The sequence below is a fragment of the Pagrus major genome, chromosome 11 (assembly GCF_040436345.1).
Source record: "Pagrus major chromosome 11, Pma_NU_1.0".
Lineage (NCBI taxonomy): Eukaryota > Metazoa > Chordata > Actinopteri > Spariformes > Sparidae > Pagrus > Pagrus major.
In genome coordinates this window covers 25597557-25618642 of record NC_133225.1, presented here as the reverse complement: position 1 = coordinate 25618642, position 21086 = coordinate 25597557, and the positions used below count along the sequence as shown (strand labels likewise).

At 39.7% G+C, this 21086-nt stretch overlaps 1 protein-coding gene across 11 annotated transcripts in view; it reads right to left on the bottom strand.

Moving 5' to 3' along the window:
• The window catches only part of dock7 (dedicator of cytokinesis 7), a 50549-nt gene that overhangs the window by 11859 nt on the left and 17604 nt on the right, over positions 1–21086 (bottom strand). For 3 of the 11 annotated variants that reach the window (XM_073476991.1, XM_073476992.1, XM_073476993.1), the window contains exons 15-35: positions 16945–17062; positions 16568–16638; positions 14703–14841; positions 14265–14366; positions 13084–13170; positions 12048–12279; positions 10998–11162; positions 10762–10782; positions 10181–10350; positions 8826–8918; positions 7197–7286; positions 5501–5596; positions 5236–5376; positions 4478–4591; positions 3842–4009; positions 3476–3615; positions 2900–3069; positions 1678–1856; positions 1341–1523; positions 756–915; positions 335–431 (exon numbers count right to left, since the gene is read on the bottom strand). In XM_073476991.1, the coding sequence (XP_073333092.1) occupies positions 335–431; positions 756–915; positions 1341–1523; positions 1678–1856; positions 2900–3069; positions 3476–3615; positions 3842–4009; positions 4478–4591; positions 5236–5376; positions 5501–5596; positions 7197–7286; positions 8826–8918; positions 10181–10350; positions 10762–10782; positions 10998–11162; positions 12048–12279; positions 13084–13170; positions 14265–14366; positions 14703–14841; positions 16568–16638; positions 16945–17062 (2736 nt within the window). The remainder of the gene's footprint in view (positions 1–334; positions 432–755; positions 916–1340; positions 1524–1677; positions 1857–2899; positions 3070–3475; positions 3616–3841; positions 4010–4477; positions 4592–5235; positions 5377–5500; positions 5597–7196; positions 7287–8825; positions 8919–10180; positions 10351–10761; positions 10783–10997; positions 11163–12047; positions 12280–13083; positions 13171–14264; positions 14367–14702; positions 14842–16567; positions 16639–16944; positions 17063–21086) is intronic. The other 8 variants (XM_073476996.1, XM_073476997.1, XM_073477000.1 and 5 more) reach the window with 6 other exon arrangements.

Genomic DNA, 21086 nt, shown 5'->3' with positions numbered 1-21086 from the left:
TGTGCATTTATTACTCGGTGGACTTCAGCAGTGATATCCTGGCAAGAGGATTATGGATGATAATTTATTCACTTAAACACAGTACATAATATATTGGTTTATTGTTCTAAATTAAATTTAAAAGACGCACACGTGGAGCTGATGATTTAAAATGGGGAAGGACATTTTCATAGAAATATCATACATGCAATTTAAATGATCTGTGTGTGTGCTCCTTTCAACGAAATCCACACAACAGAGTTCAGTGAATAATCAGGTTGGTGTGTCTTCCTGGGACTCTTTATTTTTTATTTTTTCTGTGACATAAAGTATGTAAGTGTTAGAAAGCGCGTACTTGTCCATCTTTTCGCTGTTTTGTCTCCAGTGGGTCATGTCCTTCCTCCATCGAAGGTTCTCCTGACTGCCAAATGCACTGCCAGATGGACTCCGCTCTAAATGGTGGGGAGAGGATTATTTACTTTTTTATTGGTGGTGAAAGAGGGGTTGTGTACACAGTAAAATGTGACTGAATGGCTGTAACTGTATCTACCATGCTCTAAAAGATACAGTGGTATACATGTGTTGTCTATAAAGCAGGATATAGTCATTTGGTGTGGTCTGTATTTTGTGGTATATCTAAGCCAAACCATCTTCTACTTGGTTTGAAATTTCTTGTTACAGCCTCATATTTGTGTAAATGGGGTTCTTCTTGCATCTGTGTTTGCTCCAAAGATATGTCATTATGTGTGAGCATGTGCCAAAACTTGCGCCCTGACCTAGCTGTCCTCGGCTGCGTCGCACCATCTCCTGCCTGGCCCCGATGCTGCCTAGTATGGCCTCCTCCAGCTTGGCCTTCATGTCTTTGGATTTCTTAAAGGTCAGGCTGTTCATTCGCTCAAACGCCTTCTTCCCCTGCATGGTGAACACAACATGGGCCTTGTATCCATGAGGCAGAGGATGAGTAGACGGACAGAGAACACAGCGGGGAAAGTTATTTGCAGCACAGCACTCGGCAAGCAAAGCAGGTTAGTAGGATAAAAGCAAATTTGCATGCACAAAATAGCAAAGAGTAAAGAGATAGCCTTGCAGAAACAACTTGAAAAAAAAAAGCAGAAAGGAATTTGTGATTACAGCATAGAAAGCAGAAACCTGTCTACTTTTATTTTATCACCACATTCAGGAGCCAAAGAATAGGACTATACAGAAGCTTATGTTCTGTATAGAAGAGGATAGTGCAGAACTTATCATGCATAGAAGATTTAGAAAACTGAAAATGAAAAGTGAACATATTAGTAAAAAAAATAGTGATGAATCATAAGTCTGACTGGTCAGTTAGTGAGAGTGTTCACTATTGATGTTACCTTGTACTCGAAGCAGGAGACGCAGAGGTAGAGGAGATCCAGCAGGCGGTTGAGCTGTGACACCGACAGGTCTGTGAACCACTTCTGTAACACCATCTCGTCAGCATTTTTCAGCACCCACAGCAGACATATGAGCAGACTGCGGCTTGACTCGGCCGAGAAGCTACCGTGCTGACGACTCGCCTGGAGAGATGGACCGGGAGGAATCAGCAGAGTGGAAACACAGAGGGACAAAAAGAATACAAAAGAGGTATGATGAGAAATAAAGGCCGCATATTTGTTTAAGATTCTGTAACACGGTACAGGAGTAGGACTGTTCCATTTGGGAGGGAGTTACCTGCGAGTTGAGCAAGAAGCTACTTGGTCGGGACATTGGGGAAGCAGTGGAAGTGCCTGCTATTGCCATGGCAACAGTCTGGCTAATCAGGCTGTTACCCTCTCCCTCTGCCTCTTCTCCGCTGCTGCCCATCGCTGCCCCCTGGGGACCGCCAGGCCGACCCCACTGGTTATGGGACTCTAGTGACACCAAAAGGATGAAAAATAAAATGAACCAGGAGCCAAGGTCAGCATGGACTCAACAATCAACTCATACCTATGTTCTTTCAACTATAACGGATTGTTCAGTCTCATTCCCAGATTGTCATATATTGATGCATTGGGTTGGTGATGCATGGCATCAGTGGTCTTCATGAATTGGCTCAATAAACATAGATGATATTTGAGATATTTGAAAAGAATTTCTCCCATTGGTCTGGGACTTCCAGGACACATGGACACGCACCAATTTGAATTAACAACAAAAACCCTGGTTATGTGGATGTGACCAAGACAAATAGAGCAGGGGTCAAAACTGCTGAAAGAGAAAACCTCGACAGACCCACCAGAAATGGAAATATGACAGTAACTGCTGTTTGTGTACCCTCTCTGTACTCTGAAGAAATTTACATTTATAGTAAATTGGGATGTTGTGTATGGAATTTGGTTCAGTTTTAGAAATAACTACCATTTTACAAAAGAAAAATCAGAACCAGTCTCAGTAAGTAGTTGCTAAATATTTTAACTTTACAACAAGAGCTTAACGGAGCTTATCTTGTTGTTTAAACATTTATGAATGTTAATTCAAACAGAAGCTCAGGGTCTAGGGAGGCAGGGTCACTACAGGATAGGGGGTTAAAAGGAGACATAATGTGAGACTGATGAAATTAGGTTGGTACATTATGTTAGGGTGCAACATCCTTTGCAGGTCAAATGATAACCTATTGAGTTTCAGAGGATATATTATTGAAGGTCTCAATGTTACTTTAGGTTATTTGGGATTTAGCCACAGTGTGCATTAACCAGCCTCACTATGCAGGAAAGAAACTCAAATCTACCAAATTGCTGATCTGTGCCATAATGCTACATATCTAAACCGTTTCAATGAAGGTATATCTGATAAGAGTGCTGCTGACTGGATAATGGGAAGAAAACAGCTGGATAAGACAGCACACACATTTGACAGTTTGTCCAGAATACTGAACGTTAAAGTGCTGTATGTCCATAGCAGCTTAAAACTTTACCTGTAAAGTCGTGGAGCTGTGGTAGTGTTTCCATGACGATGCCAATGAGAGGCAGATAGAGCATGGCGACACGGGCCTTGACCTCAGGATCAGCATAGCGTGGGTCAGAGTCATGGCTTGACAGGAGGTTATGAACGACACTAACCACTTTCTTATGTAGGCCAAACATCCTGCAGCGAAACAGTAGAGAAGACAAAGGTAAAAAACACAAAACAAGGAACAAAAAAACAGGATTTTATTTCAATTGTGATTAGAATGATGGGTGAGAGAACCTACTCACACTAAGATATACTGCGTAACCATAACTCACTCCCATGCTTGTACAAGATTATCTCTTGCCAACAGACACAGAGACTCTAGCCTGAAAATATCACTTTCCTTTCTCTTCAGTACTTGACAGTTAATTGGCTAGACAACACAAACACCACACAGACAATGACAGCCATCCATAAAAATGACATGTAGGCACCCCATAATCAGTCCTTAATCCCCGAAATCTTTGGCCTCACTCAGAATTAAACACTTTCTTTATAAAACAATCATCACAAGTGTAGGAAGTGTCCAAAGCATACTAACCCCTCATTTTCTGGGTCCAGTATTACAGACAGTTCTGATAGTACCAGTCCGGCCAGATAGTGTTGCTCTCTGAAGGGGACAGACAGCTCAAACATGTTGGCTATCTTTTGGTCCTGGACATGTGTGGAGAAGCCAGAGCTCTGTGGGAGAGGAGAACAACATCCATACAGGTAAGACCTTAAATATTTGACCAGATTATTTGGCTGTAAATTAAGCAAATATCAAATTTTTTGCCAGTCTTGGTGAGATTTAGACCATCTTTATGTAAAGGGGACAAGAAAATCTAAAAAATGATTTAACTGGACTGGATGAATGTCTATTTGTATGCAGGCATTTAAATTTCTCTACACTACTTTTTTTCCTGACCTGTGAAGTTGCTGAAGACACAGAGGGGGAGGGGGAGGCAGGTGGGGTGAGAAGACTGCAAGGCAGATTTAGGGTGACGTAGTGTTCGTGGCTGCAAACGATTCTCAAGAAATCAAGCCTCAAAGACTCAAGGGTTGGGTTCTGCAGAGCGTAAAGCTTTGTGGACACCTGGAGAAAAGAAATAGTACACATTAATGAATATTTCATAAAAAAATGCATCTTAGCCACGCAAATAGGGTATGTCCTATCACAAGAGCAGAAATCATCACAAATTAGTTCTTAATGTATTCTTAGTGCTGTGACGAAACCTGATACGCTATATTTATAAATCTTAAACTGATCACAAGACCCAGCATGAAAGGTATGCTTCAAAGCACCAGAATGTAGACAAAAAGAACGATACCTGGCAGTGGCTTCCAATAAATACTCACGATAAAAGAAAGTCTTAATTTGTCACAAGTCATACAAATTAATTTACATACTTCTAATAGGTGACTGTAGCTGAAAGTTACTCAGCCATCAAGTTCTCCTTTCTCTTCACTAATCCTGATAGAATTTGATTATTCTTTGTCATGAGAAAACACGGTAACACAAGAAAACGTATAACATATTCATGAATCTCAGTGAGGCATTTACCTGTTTCCAGTATGCTCTGATCAGGGTGAAGACAAAGCCTCGGTCCATGACAGACAGCAAATCATTCAGGAAGAAGGCCAGACTAGTGTTTAGTCTCTCCACCAACTCGAGGTCCTGATGTGATGAGATACACACATCTTAAAAAGGTTTCCAGAATTGTCAGTTAGGACATGATTCCTGCTTTTTCACACTGTATAAAGTGAACAAAACAAATAGGGAAGCACGATAGGGATACCGATAACACATCACCTAACACCCAAAGGGTCTATTTTAGTTTGAATGAAGTGTGTTTTACAGCGATAAAATTACTGTTTCTACAAATGGAGTCTGGAGGCTTCGGCAGGAAGCTGTTTCTGGTTAAACAAACAGAATCTTAATCTTTAACATCAAGTCTATCTCTGTAGGGATCCTTTCTATAATGGATACTTAGAATTACAATCAGAGTCTGTAGGTGGCAAAAACAAGCACTTTTAATGGATCTATTTTGACGGGGCATAATTGCCCACAGGGATTACATTGCAGCCCATTTTACAGTTGCGGCCTGCAGTAATCTCAGTCAATACTGGACCAATAAAAAAATGTCATCCCCATTAGTCATTTAGTAGCAAAAAACATGGGATGACAGGGTCCAGATTGAAAGATTCACCCTTTGATATAACTTTTAAAGGACTAATTGCCAAAATTCATATATTCCCTGACCTCAATTGTATGCACTTTGTCCGTAATACTGTGGAACACTTCTTCAAACTGTTATATACCTTCTGGAAGCGAGACACAATGTCGCCAGCGATGGTGCTGACCAGGGCTGTAATGTCATCCATGAAGCGTTCTGGAAAACGGTTCTTTCTGGGTGACTCTAAGCGGTCAGTGAAGTACAGATGGTGGATTATGCTCTTCACCTGTGGTAAAGGGCAGAGATATCGTCATGGAAAAAGTATGGCACTGTGGTCACTGATAAGAACTATAGGAGACGTATACATTTAAGTCAAAGCAGTTTTTAAGTTTAAAAATGTTGTTTCCTACCATGAGTTCAAAGAAAAACCAGGCCTGTTGAAGTGCACCCTCCCTGACACTTCCACTGCTCACCACCCACTGGAGGGCCAACTCCTCATGGAAGAGCTGAGTAGAACAGGGAGTAGAAATCGGAGACAAAGAAGTAGAGAGGGAGGGAAAGAGGGAGAGGCAATAAAGCCAGACAGAGAGGATGTGAGGCACCGGGAGCAGCATCTCTGTCCAACTCAAATTAAAAATACCACGTCTACATGGTGTGAACAGATTCTTCTGTGATAATACTGATAACTGGTTTCCACAGTATCTTTACTTAATGGGGGATACGGCATGAAATAAAAGTTAAGTGGTTTCAGTTAAAAACGATTAGCAATTCTAACATTCTCTATTTGAAAAAAAATAGTACAGTCCAGTACAGCTCCTTTGCCCCAAGCACTGAAATTTAACTTGATTAAAGACAATGTGAGGTTTATCCAAAAAGTGTTAAATATACATGTTACAGTAAGGGTTACCAAACACTCTAAACAAATACATTAAATTAAACATTTTAAAAATGAATCACTGAATACAATTTATGATGAAAAATGCACTCTTATCACCATGCAATTTGTAGTATTTCATAACGGTATAAACATCCAAAAATACTTTCCTCTGTGAATGGGTAAAATTTATTCTTCTTAATTTCTTTCAAGTGCTATGCATCAATAACTTGCATTGATTTATGTGTGTTGTTTTTTTTTACAAAACCAACATCCAACACAATCTGGCTAACATTCTGACACTTTGTCCAGAGTCTGGCAAGTCTTCCTTAATCTTGTTGACGCATTACAAAGATTATAAAAGGGGGCAAAACTCAACTTACATCCAATTTTGAAACTGATAATCATGACTCTACATTATTTAAGTGCTGCCCACAGAAATCACACATTTTGTCAATTTTTTCTCCTAGATTTTATGTGTGTATTATCGACACTGCTGTTATTTTTTTGAATATTTTCACGATTAATCGATTAGTTGTTTGTGCTATGAAATGCAGAAAATAGTGAAAAATGTCAATCAGTGTTTCCAAAGACTGTGATGAAATTTGATGAATTTTGACTTTTTTCCCCCACTTTCCTAAATTGCTCAAACTGATTCAACGATTATCAAGATAGTTGGCAATTAATTCTATAGTTGAGACCTAATCGATTAATCACTGCAGGTCTAGCCGTATTTACGATAAATGTAATTTTTATCTCTTAAAATAGTCAGTAGCGAATATTAAGTACTGCTCAGTATAACAATATAACTGCCAACTTTATAGTTGATTGTATCCTGATGGCTCCTGAACTAATCAGGTTTTTGTATTTCTGGTAAAATATCACTTGTAGTAAACTGAATGGAAGGCAAACTGTATTGTACTTTCCTAAATTAAAATCAAAAACATGCACTCAATACTTGAGTGTATAGTACACACTAAGAGGAGACTTCCCAGACCAAGTTAGCCAGACAGCGTTAGCCAGAAAACAACCAACATTCATGAGACATCAAAAACTCCTCGACACATTCAGGCCAAGAGGCAGGTCGATGACATTCAGCATTCAACAAGACTCCACAACCACCAAATACGACACCAACCAATCCAGAGGCACACATCCACAGACAAGACAGGTGAGGAGGCGGGTACAGAGGTGGGCGGGGTTGGCTCCTCCCCCAGTGCAAGTGGCTCTACCTTTTTTGTGGGCAACCGTCCTGTTAAAGTTTGCAAGAAACTGGCGCTCTCAGTGTGCGAAGACATGCGATTGCCACAGCGCTCCATGGCCTATGGGTGGGATGAATGGAACGGTGACAACAAGGTTAGTGGAGGAGCAACGGGAGCGAAGGGTTGCACCTTTTTCCTCAGCACACAGGGAAAATGTGTCTGCTGGGTCACCCACACACACACTTTTGTGATATCTTACACACACGCCACACATGAAGACACAAAACAATTAGAGACAAGACAAGGCCACAACTCTGAAAAGTGTTGTACCCATAATCTAAAACAGTCAGATACATTGATAGTCTTAGACGAGGGACGCAAAATGGCTGCAAAAGGGGCTGTGAAATCAAGTCAAGACATTGTATTGTTTTTCTTCCTTCTTCCTTGATGTCACAGCCATTGTTTAACGACATGCCATTCTGCATCCTTTCAAGTGAATACAATACTTTACAGACATAAAATGGCATAAGAAAGTATTACAGGTATTATTTTTGGTAAGTAGAGTAACATAATGTTTCACCCCAGGTTAAATGTTGATTAAGTGCGTGCTCTGTCAATGTCAATGTATTGTAAATTAGTGACAAACATAGGCTTATGTGACAACTTAAAATGACCGAGGACATGACATCACACAACGATGGTAAAGACATCACACATGTAAACAGACACACACTCACACTCACAGATATACCATGCTCCAGTGACAAAGTGAATGTTATGGAGGGTTAGTAGAAAGTCATGCAGGAACTAGCTGAGAGTTGAGATTATAAGGTAATAGAAAGCGTGAATAACTGCGTTAAAAGCAGAAAGTGGAAAAGGAAATAATAGATTAAATAAAATGAAAGCAAATACATCTAATCAGCTGAAGATGAAGATGAAGATGATTTCTAACACTACTCTTTTTCTCGACTACACCAAGAATCCTCACACACAAAAAGATCAGCTGGTGTGCGTCTTGGTTTTGGGTTTAGTGATAACTGACCACTGTAAACAGAAAGTAGCAGACAAGCCTGGCAGAAAGAAAGGGAGGCCGACAACGTTGAATAAATGGGTGAATAACTGCTAAACTAGCATAGTAATATTTGGATTTATGTGTCTTTCTGTGCAAGTATTGAGAAAAAGGGAGGTGTTAGATGTGATCAGTGAAGAGGGATGACACCTGAGACTCTAGCATGAGAGATAGAGGGTCATGGAGGCGGCTGTGACTCCCATGTATGGGATCATGGGAGGGTTGTGAATTAGAGTTTTAACGGAATGCTGTAATATTCTGAAGTTTTGGTCTTTTGTGTCTTGTGGTTTAGAGATCTCTCTAGTTTGGAGAAATAAGTTATGAGACTTAAAAACTCTGGAAGCAGCTTCACAATAGGCTGAATCTATAAATGAAAGATGTAATCATGACAACAGGACGTAAAAATTTAAACCTTAAAATATTCGTCAGGGAGGATATGAATTGCTCCAAATATCACCTTTCTTTCAGTAACTCTTACAAATGACACAAATAAACCAAAACTCCAAATATCCCAGTATCCCTTCAAGGTGAATAGGGTGAGTTGTTTTTGCAGTGAGGCAAAGTGGAGGACGGGGTATTCATAAAACCACCTGCATGGTTTCTGGAGCGGACCCAGGGCTGGATCCCCAGGGGGCACTCTTACAGCCCATGGTGTGCACCCACGAGTTGGAGCGGTCTAAGCCCTAGGCGTGCCAAGGTCAAATGACACAAGGCAGACAGGAAGCAAGGGAATGAGCGAGCAGCACGGGGGAAGGAGGAGGGAAGGAATAATGACAGGTTAAAGAGGCTCAAAGATCAGGACTGCTGGAAGATGCCAAAGGACCAAAAAAAGGTTAGCTTTCAGTAAATTAAAAATTCAAGTCATCACCACAGAGGAGCAAAGCACCTAGGTTCTCTCTCTCCCTTTCACTCTTTGTGTAAAAAATAACTTCCCCTCCCTCAGAGACAAAAGAAGAAAGGTTTAGTTAAGTATTAGCAGCAAAGGGAACATTCATCAAACAAGGGGCTGCATTCACTCAATGCTCGGGTAAGTTTGGGTTAAATAAAAAATGTTTGAAGTGGGAAATCACAAATTATACAACACAAAATACACGACAACATATAAATTACATGAAATAAAAAAATCAAATAAAACCAGCAGAGACACTAAGCAATTCTTAATAATTTATGACTATTGAGACAATGTGCTATTGAATCTTCTTGACAGCATCTGCTTTCTGACGTGACTGTAAACTAAATGTCTTTTATGTCTTTGACAACCTGCACACACTGCGCATTGTGTGTGCATGCGTTTATGTGTGTATCAGGTTGCTGTTACAGCGGTTAGAGAGATAAGATGTCCAATCTTGTGTTTACGCAAGGACTATACAGTTAACATGTTGATGAAATAGTCCCCTGGGTCACTGTACACATGGAAGGCCTCTGCCTTGATGGGGTTTAAGAACTATAGATTCAGTACAATCACCTTGCATGAGCCTGTCTAAAAATATATCACAAATCAATAACAGTAGATGGACTACGGTAACGTTAAATATTTAACTCTGATATCTGATATCCACGTGCAGTGTGGAAAAGCCAAATACTGCAATAGGGCTAGGGCCCAAAAAACATGAGTATCTATCCCTGCTGGTTCCGTCTACATTGGGACCACATATAATGTTTTGAGTTTTAAGCAACAAAATGTAACTTCCTGGAGGAAGATAGTTGATTGTTGAGTCATATCCCCAGATCGTCAAGTACTGACGCTTTGTGTTGGCTGCTCAGGTTGGATGCCAACCCAAAGCGTCAGTATTCAACAAGATCTGGATTAGACTCAACTATCAACTGTCTTTCTCCTTGAAGATACAATTTGTTGCCCTAACAGAAAACCAGCTTAACTATAAAGATATCAACATAAAGCAAACATAGCTCAAGTATACGTGAAAACATTGTTTGGTGACCTTACCTTGCTGCCAATGATGGAGCGGACCTCATCGTCTGGAGAGGTGGGTGTACCGGAGATGTCAGGGTTACTGTTGCTAAGGCTACGTGAGCGGTTTAGGTTGAGGCTGGCTGGTCGAACGGCTGAGCGAGCCATGGTAGCATAGTGAACCGAACCTCCCAACCCCCCCGGGCCTGGTACAACACACAGAGGAAGCAAAGTGGGACAACTGGGATGTGATGGGAAAAACTATTGCTGCCAAACCATTGTAGGACCACTGACATGATGTTTGCATGTTAGCTCCCAATACCCACATTTAAATTTGTAAACACCCAGTCTCTTATCAAAAAGCCAACGTACCAAACATTTTATATTACTTGTGGTGAACACACAGGAATATATTGATTCAGAAATAATAAGCAACCAATGTGTCTTGGTAGTGGATGGTTTATTAGTTTAACGAGGACAATTACTGGAAATCATGTACCACACATCAAATGCATGACCTAATTTAAATACTACATGAAGAACTAAATGTATTCTTAATTTTAGAGGAAAGGACAACTGCACAAAGATTAAGATGTTCAACAGTGGGCAATATCTACCTGTTAAGGATGAGTTGGGGTCTGTGTTGGGCAGGCAGAAGACAAAATAGATGTGGAAGGGGAAAAAAGAAAAAGATAAAAAAAGAAAAAGATGAAGAAAAATTGGCAGGTAGGTTTGATAATAAGACACCCAGTGAAGGCAAGCTTGGGGTTGATGAGGTCAACTTAAAAGGAGAAAACAGAAAAACAGACATAGAATAAAGAAAATGTGCGACGGCCAACTGTATTGAAAATACCTGGAGAGGGAGAGTTGGGGTCAGTGCTGGGCAAACGGAAGACGTAGTGGATGTAAGAGGACAGCAGGCCGTTGCGGCCATGCATATCCTGGCTGGTGTCCAAGTATTTATGAAGTCGGTTCACTATGGATGCCATGACCTCGAAGGACGCCTGGCCCAGATTCACTGAACACACACACACACACACACACACACACACACACACACACACACACACACACACAGAGACAGCAGCAAAGTGACACATGTGCAAAAATGCAGAAATTGGCAAAGAACAGTATAGATAACACAAAGTTAACTAACACAAAATAAAACACACCAAGACAATGCTTAGCATAAATATTGCCATTGACCACTTCAATGTCTCCAAAATACTGTTTTGTACAAATACAGTTGGAGCTGTGATGATTCAGATGGCTCAACTTTACACACAACTTTTAAGTTTTTCTCAGAGAATTCTGTGCCCAGGACATATGCAGAATATAGTGGGCACTATAAAAATGAATACAGGAACTAAACTATGGATTTCACAATCACTGTCTTTTGTCTTATGTCCACATCTTTCCAGCTGAATCTTAATCATGGTTATAAAATTGGTATTTTTTCCTCAGTAGTTTTCCTTTGCTTACTTATTTTGTCCAAACTATTTGTTCATAGTAAATTCAAATGTAAAATTTCAAACATCAAAATAAATCATCATATGTGTAGTGTTAGTCACACAGAACATATGATATACACTCAACTGCATCATCAATTACCAAAATGTACAAAACAAATTATAGCTTTGAGTGGATGGAGTTGCAGATGAAGAAAATGGATGTGGCAAAATTAAGCTTGACAGTTAAGCTGAGTTTGTAGCAAATACTAAAATCAAATTCAGGAAAACATTTAAGCGCCCATTTAAAGAAAGAAACTTAAACCTACCGCTTGATGAGCACAACTGATACCCAATTCTACTTGGCACACTTACAGTCACCCCCAGGCTGTTGTAAAATGAATGTGTGATGTCTGATTTCTGTTTTTTTAGTGAAGAGTAACACAATATCTTACCTATCTGGCCAGCAATGACTGGTGGCCGCACTACAAGCAACACCAACTTGTCGAGTAGAAGGTGAAGGAACCGAACCACTGGCTCTAGCTGGGAAGAGTTGAGCGCCGCAATGCTGGACTTGAGCTCTGCCTCCAGGTTGTTCTCCATAATACGCATGTCTCCTATCCTGACTGGGAACATGTGCTCATCCAGGGCATGAACCAAAGCAAAGAACTTATCCAGATACTGGTCCTGGGGAGGGAGTGGGGTTGGGGTAGGGGTAGGGGTGTTAAAGGTGAGCAGAGCAAAGAAATTTGTTAGCAAAACAAATGCAAGAGAATGCATGGAAGGGTATACAAAAAGACACGGATGGTGAAAGAACAAAAGAGAGAGACGATAAAATGGATGAAGATAAAAAACAAAAACACAAAAACATAATGGTGTGAAAGGTAGGGAAAGGCAAAGGCGTAAAAGGGGAAGGAAGGGAGTCGAGAAACAAAAGTAAGCTTGGATCTACTTGTCTGTAAGTTGGTTCACCGAGTTGAAACCACAAAACGAACTTTACAAGAAGAACACAGTAGAATCCAGCAGTCTAATCTGCGCCAGGAGCAGTGATTTATGAGCACATTAGCCCCAGTTAGGCTCCTAGGGACCACAGTCAAGACCTCCACACCCCAGCCGACACAGAGATGGAGTAGACCCGAGTAAATTACTGGCGAGGCAAGCTTCACCCACTAATGAACGGGTGCAAGGAAGGAATTACTGTCTAAATGTGAAAACATGGAGTGTTTGTTTCTCTGTGCTGTAACCGAAATTTTAAATAATAACCTGTGTGGGATGCTTTTGAAAATGATTCTGGCAATTTATAGGACAATAAAACTTCTTAAAATATAACTTCTTCATTCTTGAAAATCAGGTTATTTTGGTAATATAAAGTTTAAATTGTTCTGCAGCATTTTCCCTCTGCTCAAATATATACCAATGAACAAGTAATGAGGTGTGATGAAGGTTAAATGGAAACACTGTTAGTAAAACTACTGTATAAAGTATAGTTACCTGTGTGTGGATGGTAGAAACAGTCACAACTTCCACATTAAATACTCCTCGATGGTTGTCCACCCACTTCATCCCAGGGAGAGGAACCTGAAGTACAATAATGCCCTAGTAAATCTCAGCTGCAAATGAACATTTTACGAGCAGTGAAAAATGAACGATTGGTTACTGTGCGTGGAAGGCTGAGCTTTTTCTTAAAAAAAAAAAAGGTTTAAAAGCTGTCCCAACAACAAAATATATTTTACACATATATTATAAAAGGATACTCGAACATCATGGTGCAGTATAATACAATCCTCAAAAACACAGTCACATGACTCTGCTCAACACACAACCTTATTTCTTAACCATTCATAAAACTGAGGATTACTGAGGATTAGGGTTGGGCCGATGAACGATGCCATCGTCCATTGCCGATGGCTGACAGCCAAGGACTACTAATCCCTGACCATCGTAACATCGTGATTTAAAAGGCTCCCCACCAGAGAGCACAATTAAGTGGCTTGTCCCCTCAGAGTTGCCGTAAGGCAAGAGTTGTTGTTTGTGATATGTGGGGAGAAGAAATGAAAAGAAGTGTGTTGCTGCTCAGTGCGCTAACATTACGTCTCCATGTCCCCTTTATTATTTTATTATTAAACCAGCTCAGTTAGGTGAACCCAAGACACTTGGTTAAATTTGTGGCAGCAGTGTTTCTTTTCCTTACGGGCCGCTGTTTCTCTCAGTCTCTCAGGCTGAACAAAGCTAAGTTACAGAGGTGACTTATGTGGTGTGGAGACAAGGACGCTTTTAAACCTGGCACAGGGACGTAAGTCGGTGGTTACGGGATATAGTTTCCTCTGCACGGTGAGACAGTTGGAGATTAATGTCAGAGCAACGGTGGTACACAGCGGTGGTGAACTAATAAGCAACTGCTGCCTTATGACAACACTGAGGGGACATGCTGCCTCAAATTCATAAACAACGTCATCGTCCATCACGATGTTTCACTGTAGACATCATCATATATCAATTCGGCAGACATCGCCCAACCCTACTGAGGATCTGGTAAAGCAAACTTGGACAAAGATATTATGGCTGCCCCTATAAAATACACCTTTATTGAATTCATACTTTTATCAAACTTTAATTAGTTACTTCCTACTGTAAAAAATGTTTCTTCATCAAAAAAAAAAAATCAGTCTTACATCTGGTGAGAGAACGGAGTAGGATTGTGGTGGTTTTTCCAGAGATACTGGGAGACAGAAGTGTCCTGTCCGCAGACGGCCATTCTGCAGCATGGGGATCCACTACAGAGAGATGGAGAAATAAATATCAAAAGAGAACACAGAGGATTATATTTTTCATTTAGTGTAAATTCTAAATTCATTGTGTTCTCTTTACTGTTCACTTGTACTTATGTCTCGAATTCTATGTCTGTTGTTTCAAAGAACAAAGGAGGAAAAAGGTGAAAGGGTGTGTCTGTGTGGAAGAGATAAGGACCCTAACTGTGTGTAATGCATGTCTGAATGAGGATGTCTAAGTTTACACCTATGCCTGCAAGAACACTGTAAAAATGAGAGTGTAAATAGCTATAACCTACAAACAGTGTAACAGCCTATGTGGTTATTGTAGCCGTTACGTACCGTGTATCCCACAGGGGTCTCCAGTGGTGTGTTCTGCTTCTGCTGGCAGCTGACATGGTAAAAGGTGAAGAGAATGTGGTGGTGGTCCGACAGGGAGGCAGGGAGCTTGATCTTGACCTCATCATGAAAGTCAGGGGATCTGTTCACAGCAACAATAATATAAAGCTATTCAACAACAGTGATACAAGCGGCTTTATATTCAACTAATTAATTGATTCACAAAGACAGTCAGCTGAAACAGATTAGTTTCCAAACTACGTAGACAGGTTAAGTCATGTGGTTCAGGCTGTCAACTCAAGGGCATTCTAATTATAGTTCTAATTATATCCACATTGACTATGGTTCTCCCATTGCCTGAACACACTGTATAACCAAAACAATGTCTCTCCTTAGACAAAGCTTTTGCCAATGGGTAACAATTCAACTTTACCCATCACTTTTTTACATAAATGCTACCACAGAGCAACTGCTTTTCTCTACTGAGTCTACCTGCTCTGCGGTCACTCCAAAGAACATGCTCTTGGATAGGGAACAAGTCATAAATATCTATAGAATCCGCCCATTGCTTTCCCATATGACTTCTATAAAAGTCATTCTGGAAATTATTGAGAATTGTTTGCCACATGCTTTAAGATTCTAGGTGAACAGGCTTAGATATTAGCAATGGACTTGCATAATAGTATATTTTTATGCATGTACAATCTTTGTTTAAAGACAGAGCAGTGGCTCATAGTGGATGTCAAGTGATCTACAAAGAAGAAGTTACACAACACATCATAATACACTTGAGTTGAATTCTTTATAGTCCCCCAGGAGGGCACAACCCACAAATACAGCAGGCCAATCAACAAATCCACTAAGATTGCCCTAAGACTGGAAATGACCAAAACTGCTTGAAAAAGTCAAAAAAGGGCCATTATTTCTCATGGGAACAAACATTTTGGTTATGGACAGAGAAAAAAAGTCCTCCCGGGGGAACAGAACAAGGAGACACTTTTATTGCAGTGGAAAAAAGAATGAGTTATTGGCTGAGCACATTACAAAAAGCCGAGAGTAGATTCAAACACAAAGGGGGACAATTTTGTAGATTATAAAGAATTTCTTATAAAAACAGTCATTTTCTTTCCTTATCATTTGATTTTCTTTGTATGTTCCTATACAAGTTTCTACAAGAGAAATATTGTGCTATTTCTGAGTGAGATGCAGACTGTAATTGGCCATTACCTATAAGCACTTCTCAGGGCTGGATTACGTCCTGGTGCATGATTGTCCTAGTCACAGTGGTACATTATTCACAGGTTGATTAATTTTAGCCTTGAAGGTGTGACCCCTGGGTGACAAATGACAAACCTCTGGATGTCGTAAAAAACACCTAATAGAGGTGATAAAATATTAGAGACCCCTAAGCTCTTACGTATGAATGACAGAAACTTGTGCCAAGGACACAACTGGACAATATCCAGAAGATTGACTTAACCTATTCTTTAATGAATGCCATCAAAGGTAGGGTAATGGAGGTATAATAGAAGATGTTCCATTGACGTTAAATTAAAGAAGATTATTTGTGAATTTAATTTTCAATCAACCAATCTCATGACAAGCATGGAGACCATATGAGTAGAAGTATGTTGATTATTTTCAGACCTCACAGTCATCATGAAATTGTTAAAAGAGGTCATTACGTAAATAATATTGAAATGATGATAACTACCAGATTGGAAGAAACTATGTTACTGCTATGGAGTTTTAGGCCAAAAATGTTCAGATATTTAGTGTTGTTTTACACGTGTTTCATCACCATCCCAATCGCATGTTCCCTAAAGCACTCTTTAGAAACTATTTCAACTAAAAGATGAAGAACTTACCTGTTATGGTACACCACAGCAGTATAGGCTTCTTTAGCAAAATCTGAACAGCTGGACTTCCCAAATATCACCTGGGGGATTCAAAATTGTTTTCAGATGGTCATGAAGCCATGTTGGATAGAATTCTAACTATTTGTCTACATATATTTAACTAGATTTGGTAACATTACTGTAGCTGTAGTATAATGCAGCATTGCCATACAACAAGTCTTGCGCCACTACACTAGCTTTACTACCCAAAATGGTAAAAGGTATTAGTCGTCAAAATAACAATAACTACATATATATATATATAACTGAGATGGCTGAGTAGACTAAGATAAATTCAAAAACAAGAATTGTTTTCTTTCATCTTATAACATTTCATCATGGCGTACCGGCATTGCATTGTTTGGGTCCTCTCCATTCATGAATTGCACTTTGACTGTGATGTTGCGAGCAGAGCCTTGTCGGTTGGCAAAGTTAAGACTCTGTGGGTTCACATACAGCAGATTCCTAAAAGTCGAACACATACACAGATACAAACACAGACAAAACAAGGCACAGAAATTATGTTATTTAATTAATTACATTATCTATAAAACATCTTGAATTAATAGACAACGCATATCAAAGAAAAATGCATCTGAAGTAAAGCATCATATATCCAAAGTATGATATAAATTTTTTGGTCTGTAAAATGTGAGAAGCAATGTAAGTCAGTTTATTTTAGGTTAGGTTATTTTCTTTTAGGTGAAATGATAAAAGATGAAAGTGAAAAGTCATGAGTCAATTCCACCTCTACATACATGAACACAATAATATATATAGGGAGTTATATGGCTTCCATTATTAACTATATGGGAAGTAACTGGGTGAGTTTAACTTCCATACTAGATAATTAACGGACACTGTATATAAGACAGTACAAGAAAACCTTAATAACAATGTCCACTGACCTTTACTGTGTGGAATTTAACCCATGACAGACCTCTTACTCTAATAACTAACACAAGCATATTTGAAAGTGCTTGACCTAGTAACTAAGCATAGTTGCGTAAGAATCCACAAACTGATACATTTAAGAGGGCAAGGCCACCATGGTGGGTAAAACATAATCTAATTGGTAAATCTGGGAGGCTTGGCCTGTCAATAACCATGGGAGGTGGAACCTTAAAATCACAAACATTTTTTCAGAAAGTTGGGAGCACAGGGGGAGGAGGAGAGTTTGACTCACTGTAGATGGCTACTATCTGTCTAAAAAGACAGCTGATAGTTTGAGAGGTACACGGAAAGGTTGCTATCAATCATACAAGACATTTTTATCCTCCTTAATTATAGAGTGCAAAGACGATAACATTAAAACAATTTTGTATGATCACACCAACCATTTCTTGAAACTTAGAGGGAAAATTATTCGATGTGGTGTAGCATGAATTTGACAGCACTAGAGATTAAGTGATGGTTATCAACCAGTAACCATTGTGTAAATGATTAAGATTACATTACATAAAAGCAAACTTTCTTCTGGTTCACAACTTCACAGCTAAAACATACTTTGTGCAAATATACACTGCCTGGCCAAAAAAAAGTCACCACCTGGATTTAACGAGGCAAATAGCTAAGAGTTTTCCATTGGATAATTACTGCAGTGATTAATATGTTTCAGCTGGCAACAAGTTATTTAGCCCTAACTGACACAAGTGAGTAGCTTCTAATTTCTAAAACAACCATGTCGGAAGACATATCCTGTGGAAAAGATGTTACTCTGTTTCAGAAAGGTAAAAGTATTGGCCTGCATCGTGCAAATAAAACAGTTAAGGAGATTGTTGAAACTACTAAAATGGGTTAAGAACTGTCCAATGCATTATAAAAACCTGGAAGGATAGTGGTGAACCATCATCTTCGAAAAAGAAATGTGGTCAGAAAAAAATCTTGAATGATGATTCGTTTGGTGAAATCAGATCGTAAAAAATCAGCAGTAGAACTAACAGCTATGTTTAATAGTGAAAATAAGAGCACTTCCACATGCACAATGCGAAGAGAACTCAAGGGATTGGGACTAAACAGCTGTGTAGCCTTAAGAAAACCAGTCTTCAGTGAGGCTTCATTTTGCTCTGGAGCAATGGAAAAAGGTCATGTGGTCTGATGAGTCCAGATTTACCCTGTTCCAGAGTGATGGACGAATCAGGGTAAGAAGAGAGGCAGATGAAGTGATGCACCCATCATGCCTGGTGCCTGTGGGGGCAATGTTATGATCTGGGGTTGCTTCAGTTGGTAAGGTCGAGGTTCAACAATGTTGTGTGCCCAAAAAATGAGGTCAGCTGACTACCTGAATATACTGAATGACCAGGTTTTCCCATCAATGAAAGTGCTGTAGAAGACTTGCACAATGGCCCGACTCTCCCATCATCAAAAAAAAAAAATCTTGAAAAAAATGAATGCAACTCTGGGCAGTAAATAAATGTTGTGACATTGCATAAGCTTATCAAAGCGATGCCATGGCGAATGTGTGCCGTAATCAAACCTAAAGGCAGTCCAACGAAATATTAGAGTGTGTGACTTTTTATTTTTGGCTGGGCAGTGTGTAATACTAATACTGAAAGTGGTCAAAGAAATGTAAAAATCCTGACCAGTGTTGTCAGCAAAAGCAATCGCACTGTACTGTCAAAAACATTGTTTACTAAACTGTTGAGAAGTGGGAGGATGCCTTACAATAGGCAGTGCAAAGTAACCCAGGTTCAGCTGACAAACCGCAATGACGTTGTCAAGTCTGTGGGGGATGGCCCCATAGAGACCACAGCTGGAACCACAACTGACAAGGAAGCGTGGGAATCTCTCTGGTCTGAGGAGGAGATTTTACTCATTCCCTTCTTCTGTTACCTTCCAACTAGAAGGTCCTAACAATATAATGGAAGCTTTAAAGTGGGTTGTTGGATTTGAACTGAAAAAGACCCTGAGATAACTTTACTGTGACGGATCTGAAATACCAACATAAGCACAAATGGCAGTATCACTGATTGGTCAGTTCATCTCATCGGATTCAACTTAAGTTAATCAGTAAACATGAATACTGTGAAAGTGGACTCTGCATTGCAAACTCTACAGGTCTCTTATACTCTCACCTTCCAGATGACAGTTACCCACCTTTCAAAATTTAAGCCCAGGCTAAGGGGACAAAGTCATTGTTTACTGATTCTAAACATAGATCAGCATGTGATTTTCACCAACAGACCAGGTGACAAAATTGTTCTCTAGTAACTTCAGAGCAAGGACTGATAAAGAAAAGGAAAGCCTGCCTTTTAAATAGGACGATGCGATGTTGGAGAATTTCAAAAGTTGAAAGGTGCTGAGATGAGTGTGTCAGCTCATTACAAAGTAAATAAATGAATATAGCAAGTCTTAGAACCTTACCCATATTTCATTTTAGCCTAAATTTTATGGACAATTAATTTTTCATTCTGAACAAATGAATGAATGTTCCTATTAGATCTATGATAGGAGAGGCTGTGCTTTTAGCTGTACAGTCAGAAGTACCACTTCGAGGTACTGATAGTGACCTAGCAGCACTGTATCACATCACACCAGTGGCAGAATTTTTTTTTAGAGGCAACCCTGTCTACAGTTCATACAGATTTGCATGTATTCTTCTAAATCAGTATGGGTCCAAAAAAAAAAAAACATCATGAAATAAACAAAGAATTTTAGACAAACTGAATTTAAGTTCTAAACAAAACTGTGAGACGCAGTTTTTAACATATCTAATACTCCCCCTAACTTCAGTTTAATTTTACCCTTCTTGATCAACCCAACCCTACTCTGTTTAAGTGCAGCTAAATATGAGTTATAATATGAAGTTCCTCCACTTGAAAAAAGAACCTCATCCCACCAAATAATGATAGACTCGGTCAATTAGGTGCCGTTTGTGAACATTACTTTTTTTTTTTACCTTGTGAAAAAACAATGGATGGGCCAGTGGTGGAAGGTATCCAGAACATCCAACCATGGAACAAAGGACTCACATGCAGCACGTCATCAGTGCAGCCCTCTCAGCCAGGGGTCAACATATGAGGTGATCAATGCATTCAATTACAACTGCAAACAGCAACACAATAATAATATATAACTCAGCAATAACTGATCGCATGCATGATAACAATCGGTATAGCTACAGATGTGGCAGTATAGACGATTACAATTTTTAATTCAATTGGAATGCAAAAAGTTAACACTTTCTCAACACAAACAGCACTGGAAGGTAAAACATCCCATTATTTCAAACTACTGCTGAGGTTGTTCAGTGCCATGTTTGTATTTCTGAGGTGGAAATTCCTCTGCAAATTTGAACGTGTGCACAAACAGGGCAGCTTCACAGAGAAAGGCCCCAGCAGACCATGTTAGAGTGAAACCCCTAACCCTCTTGCTGTTAAGCCAGAGTGCTAAACACTGTGTTGGCATGACGGATACTGAATATCATTACCAGCTTTATGCTGATCAAGCAAATTCCTGGCACATTCACTCAGTCAGTGGCCAAATGTTT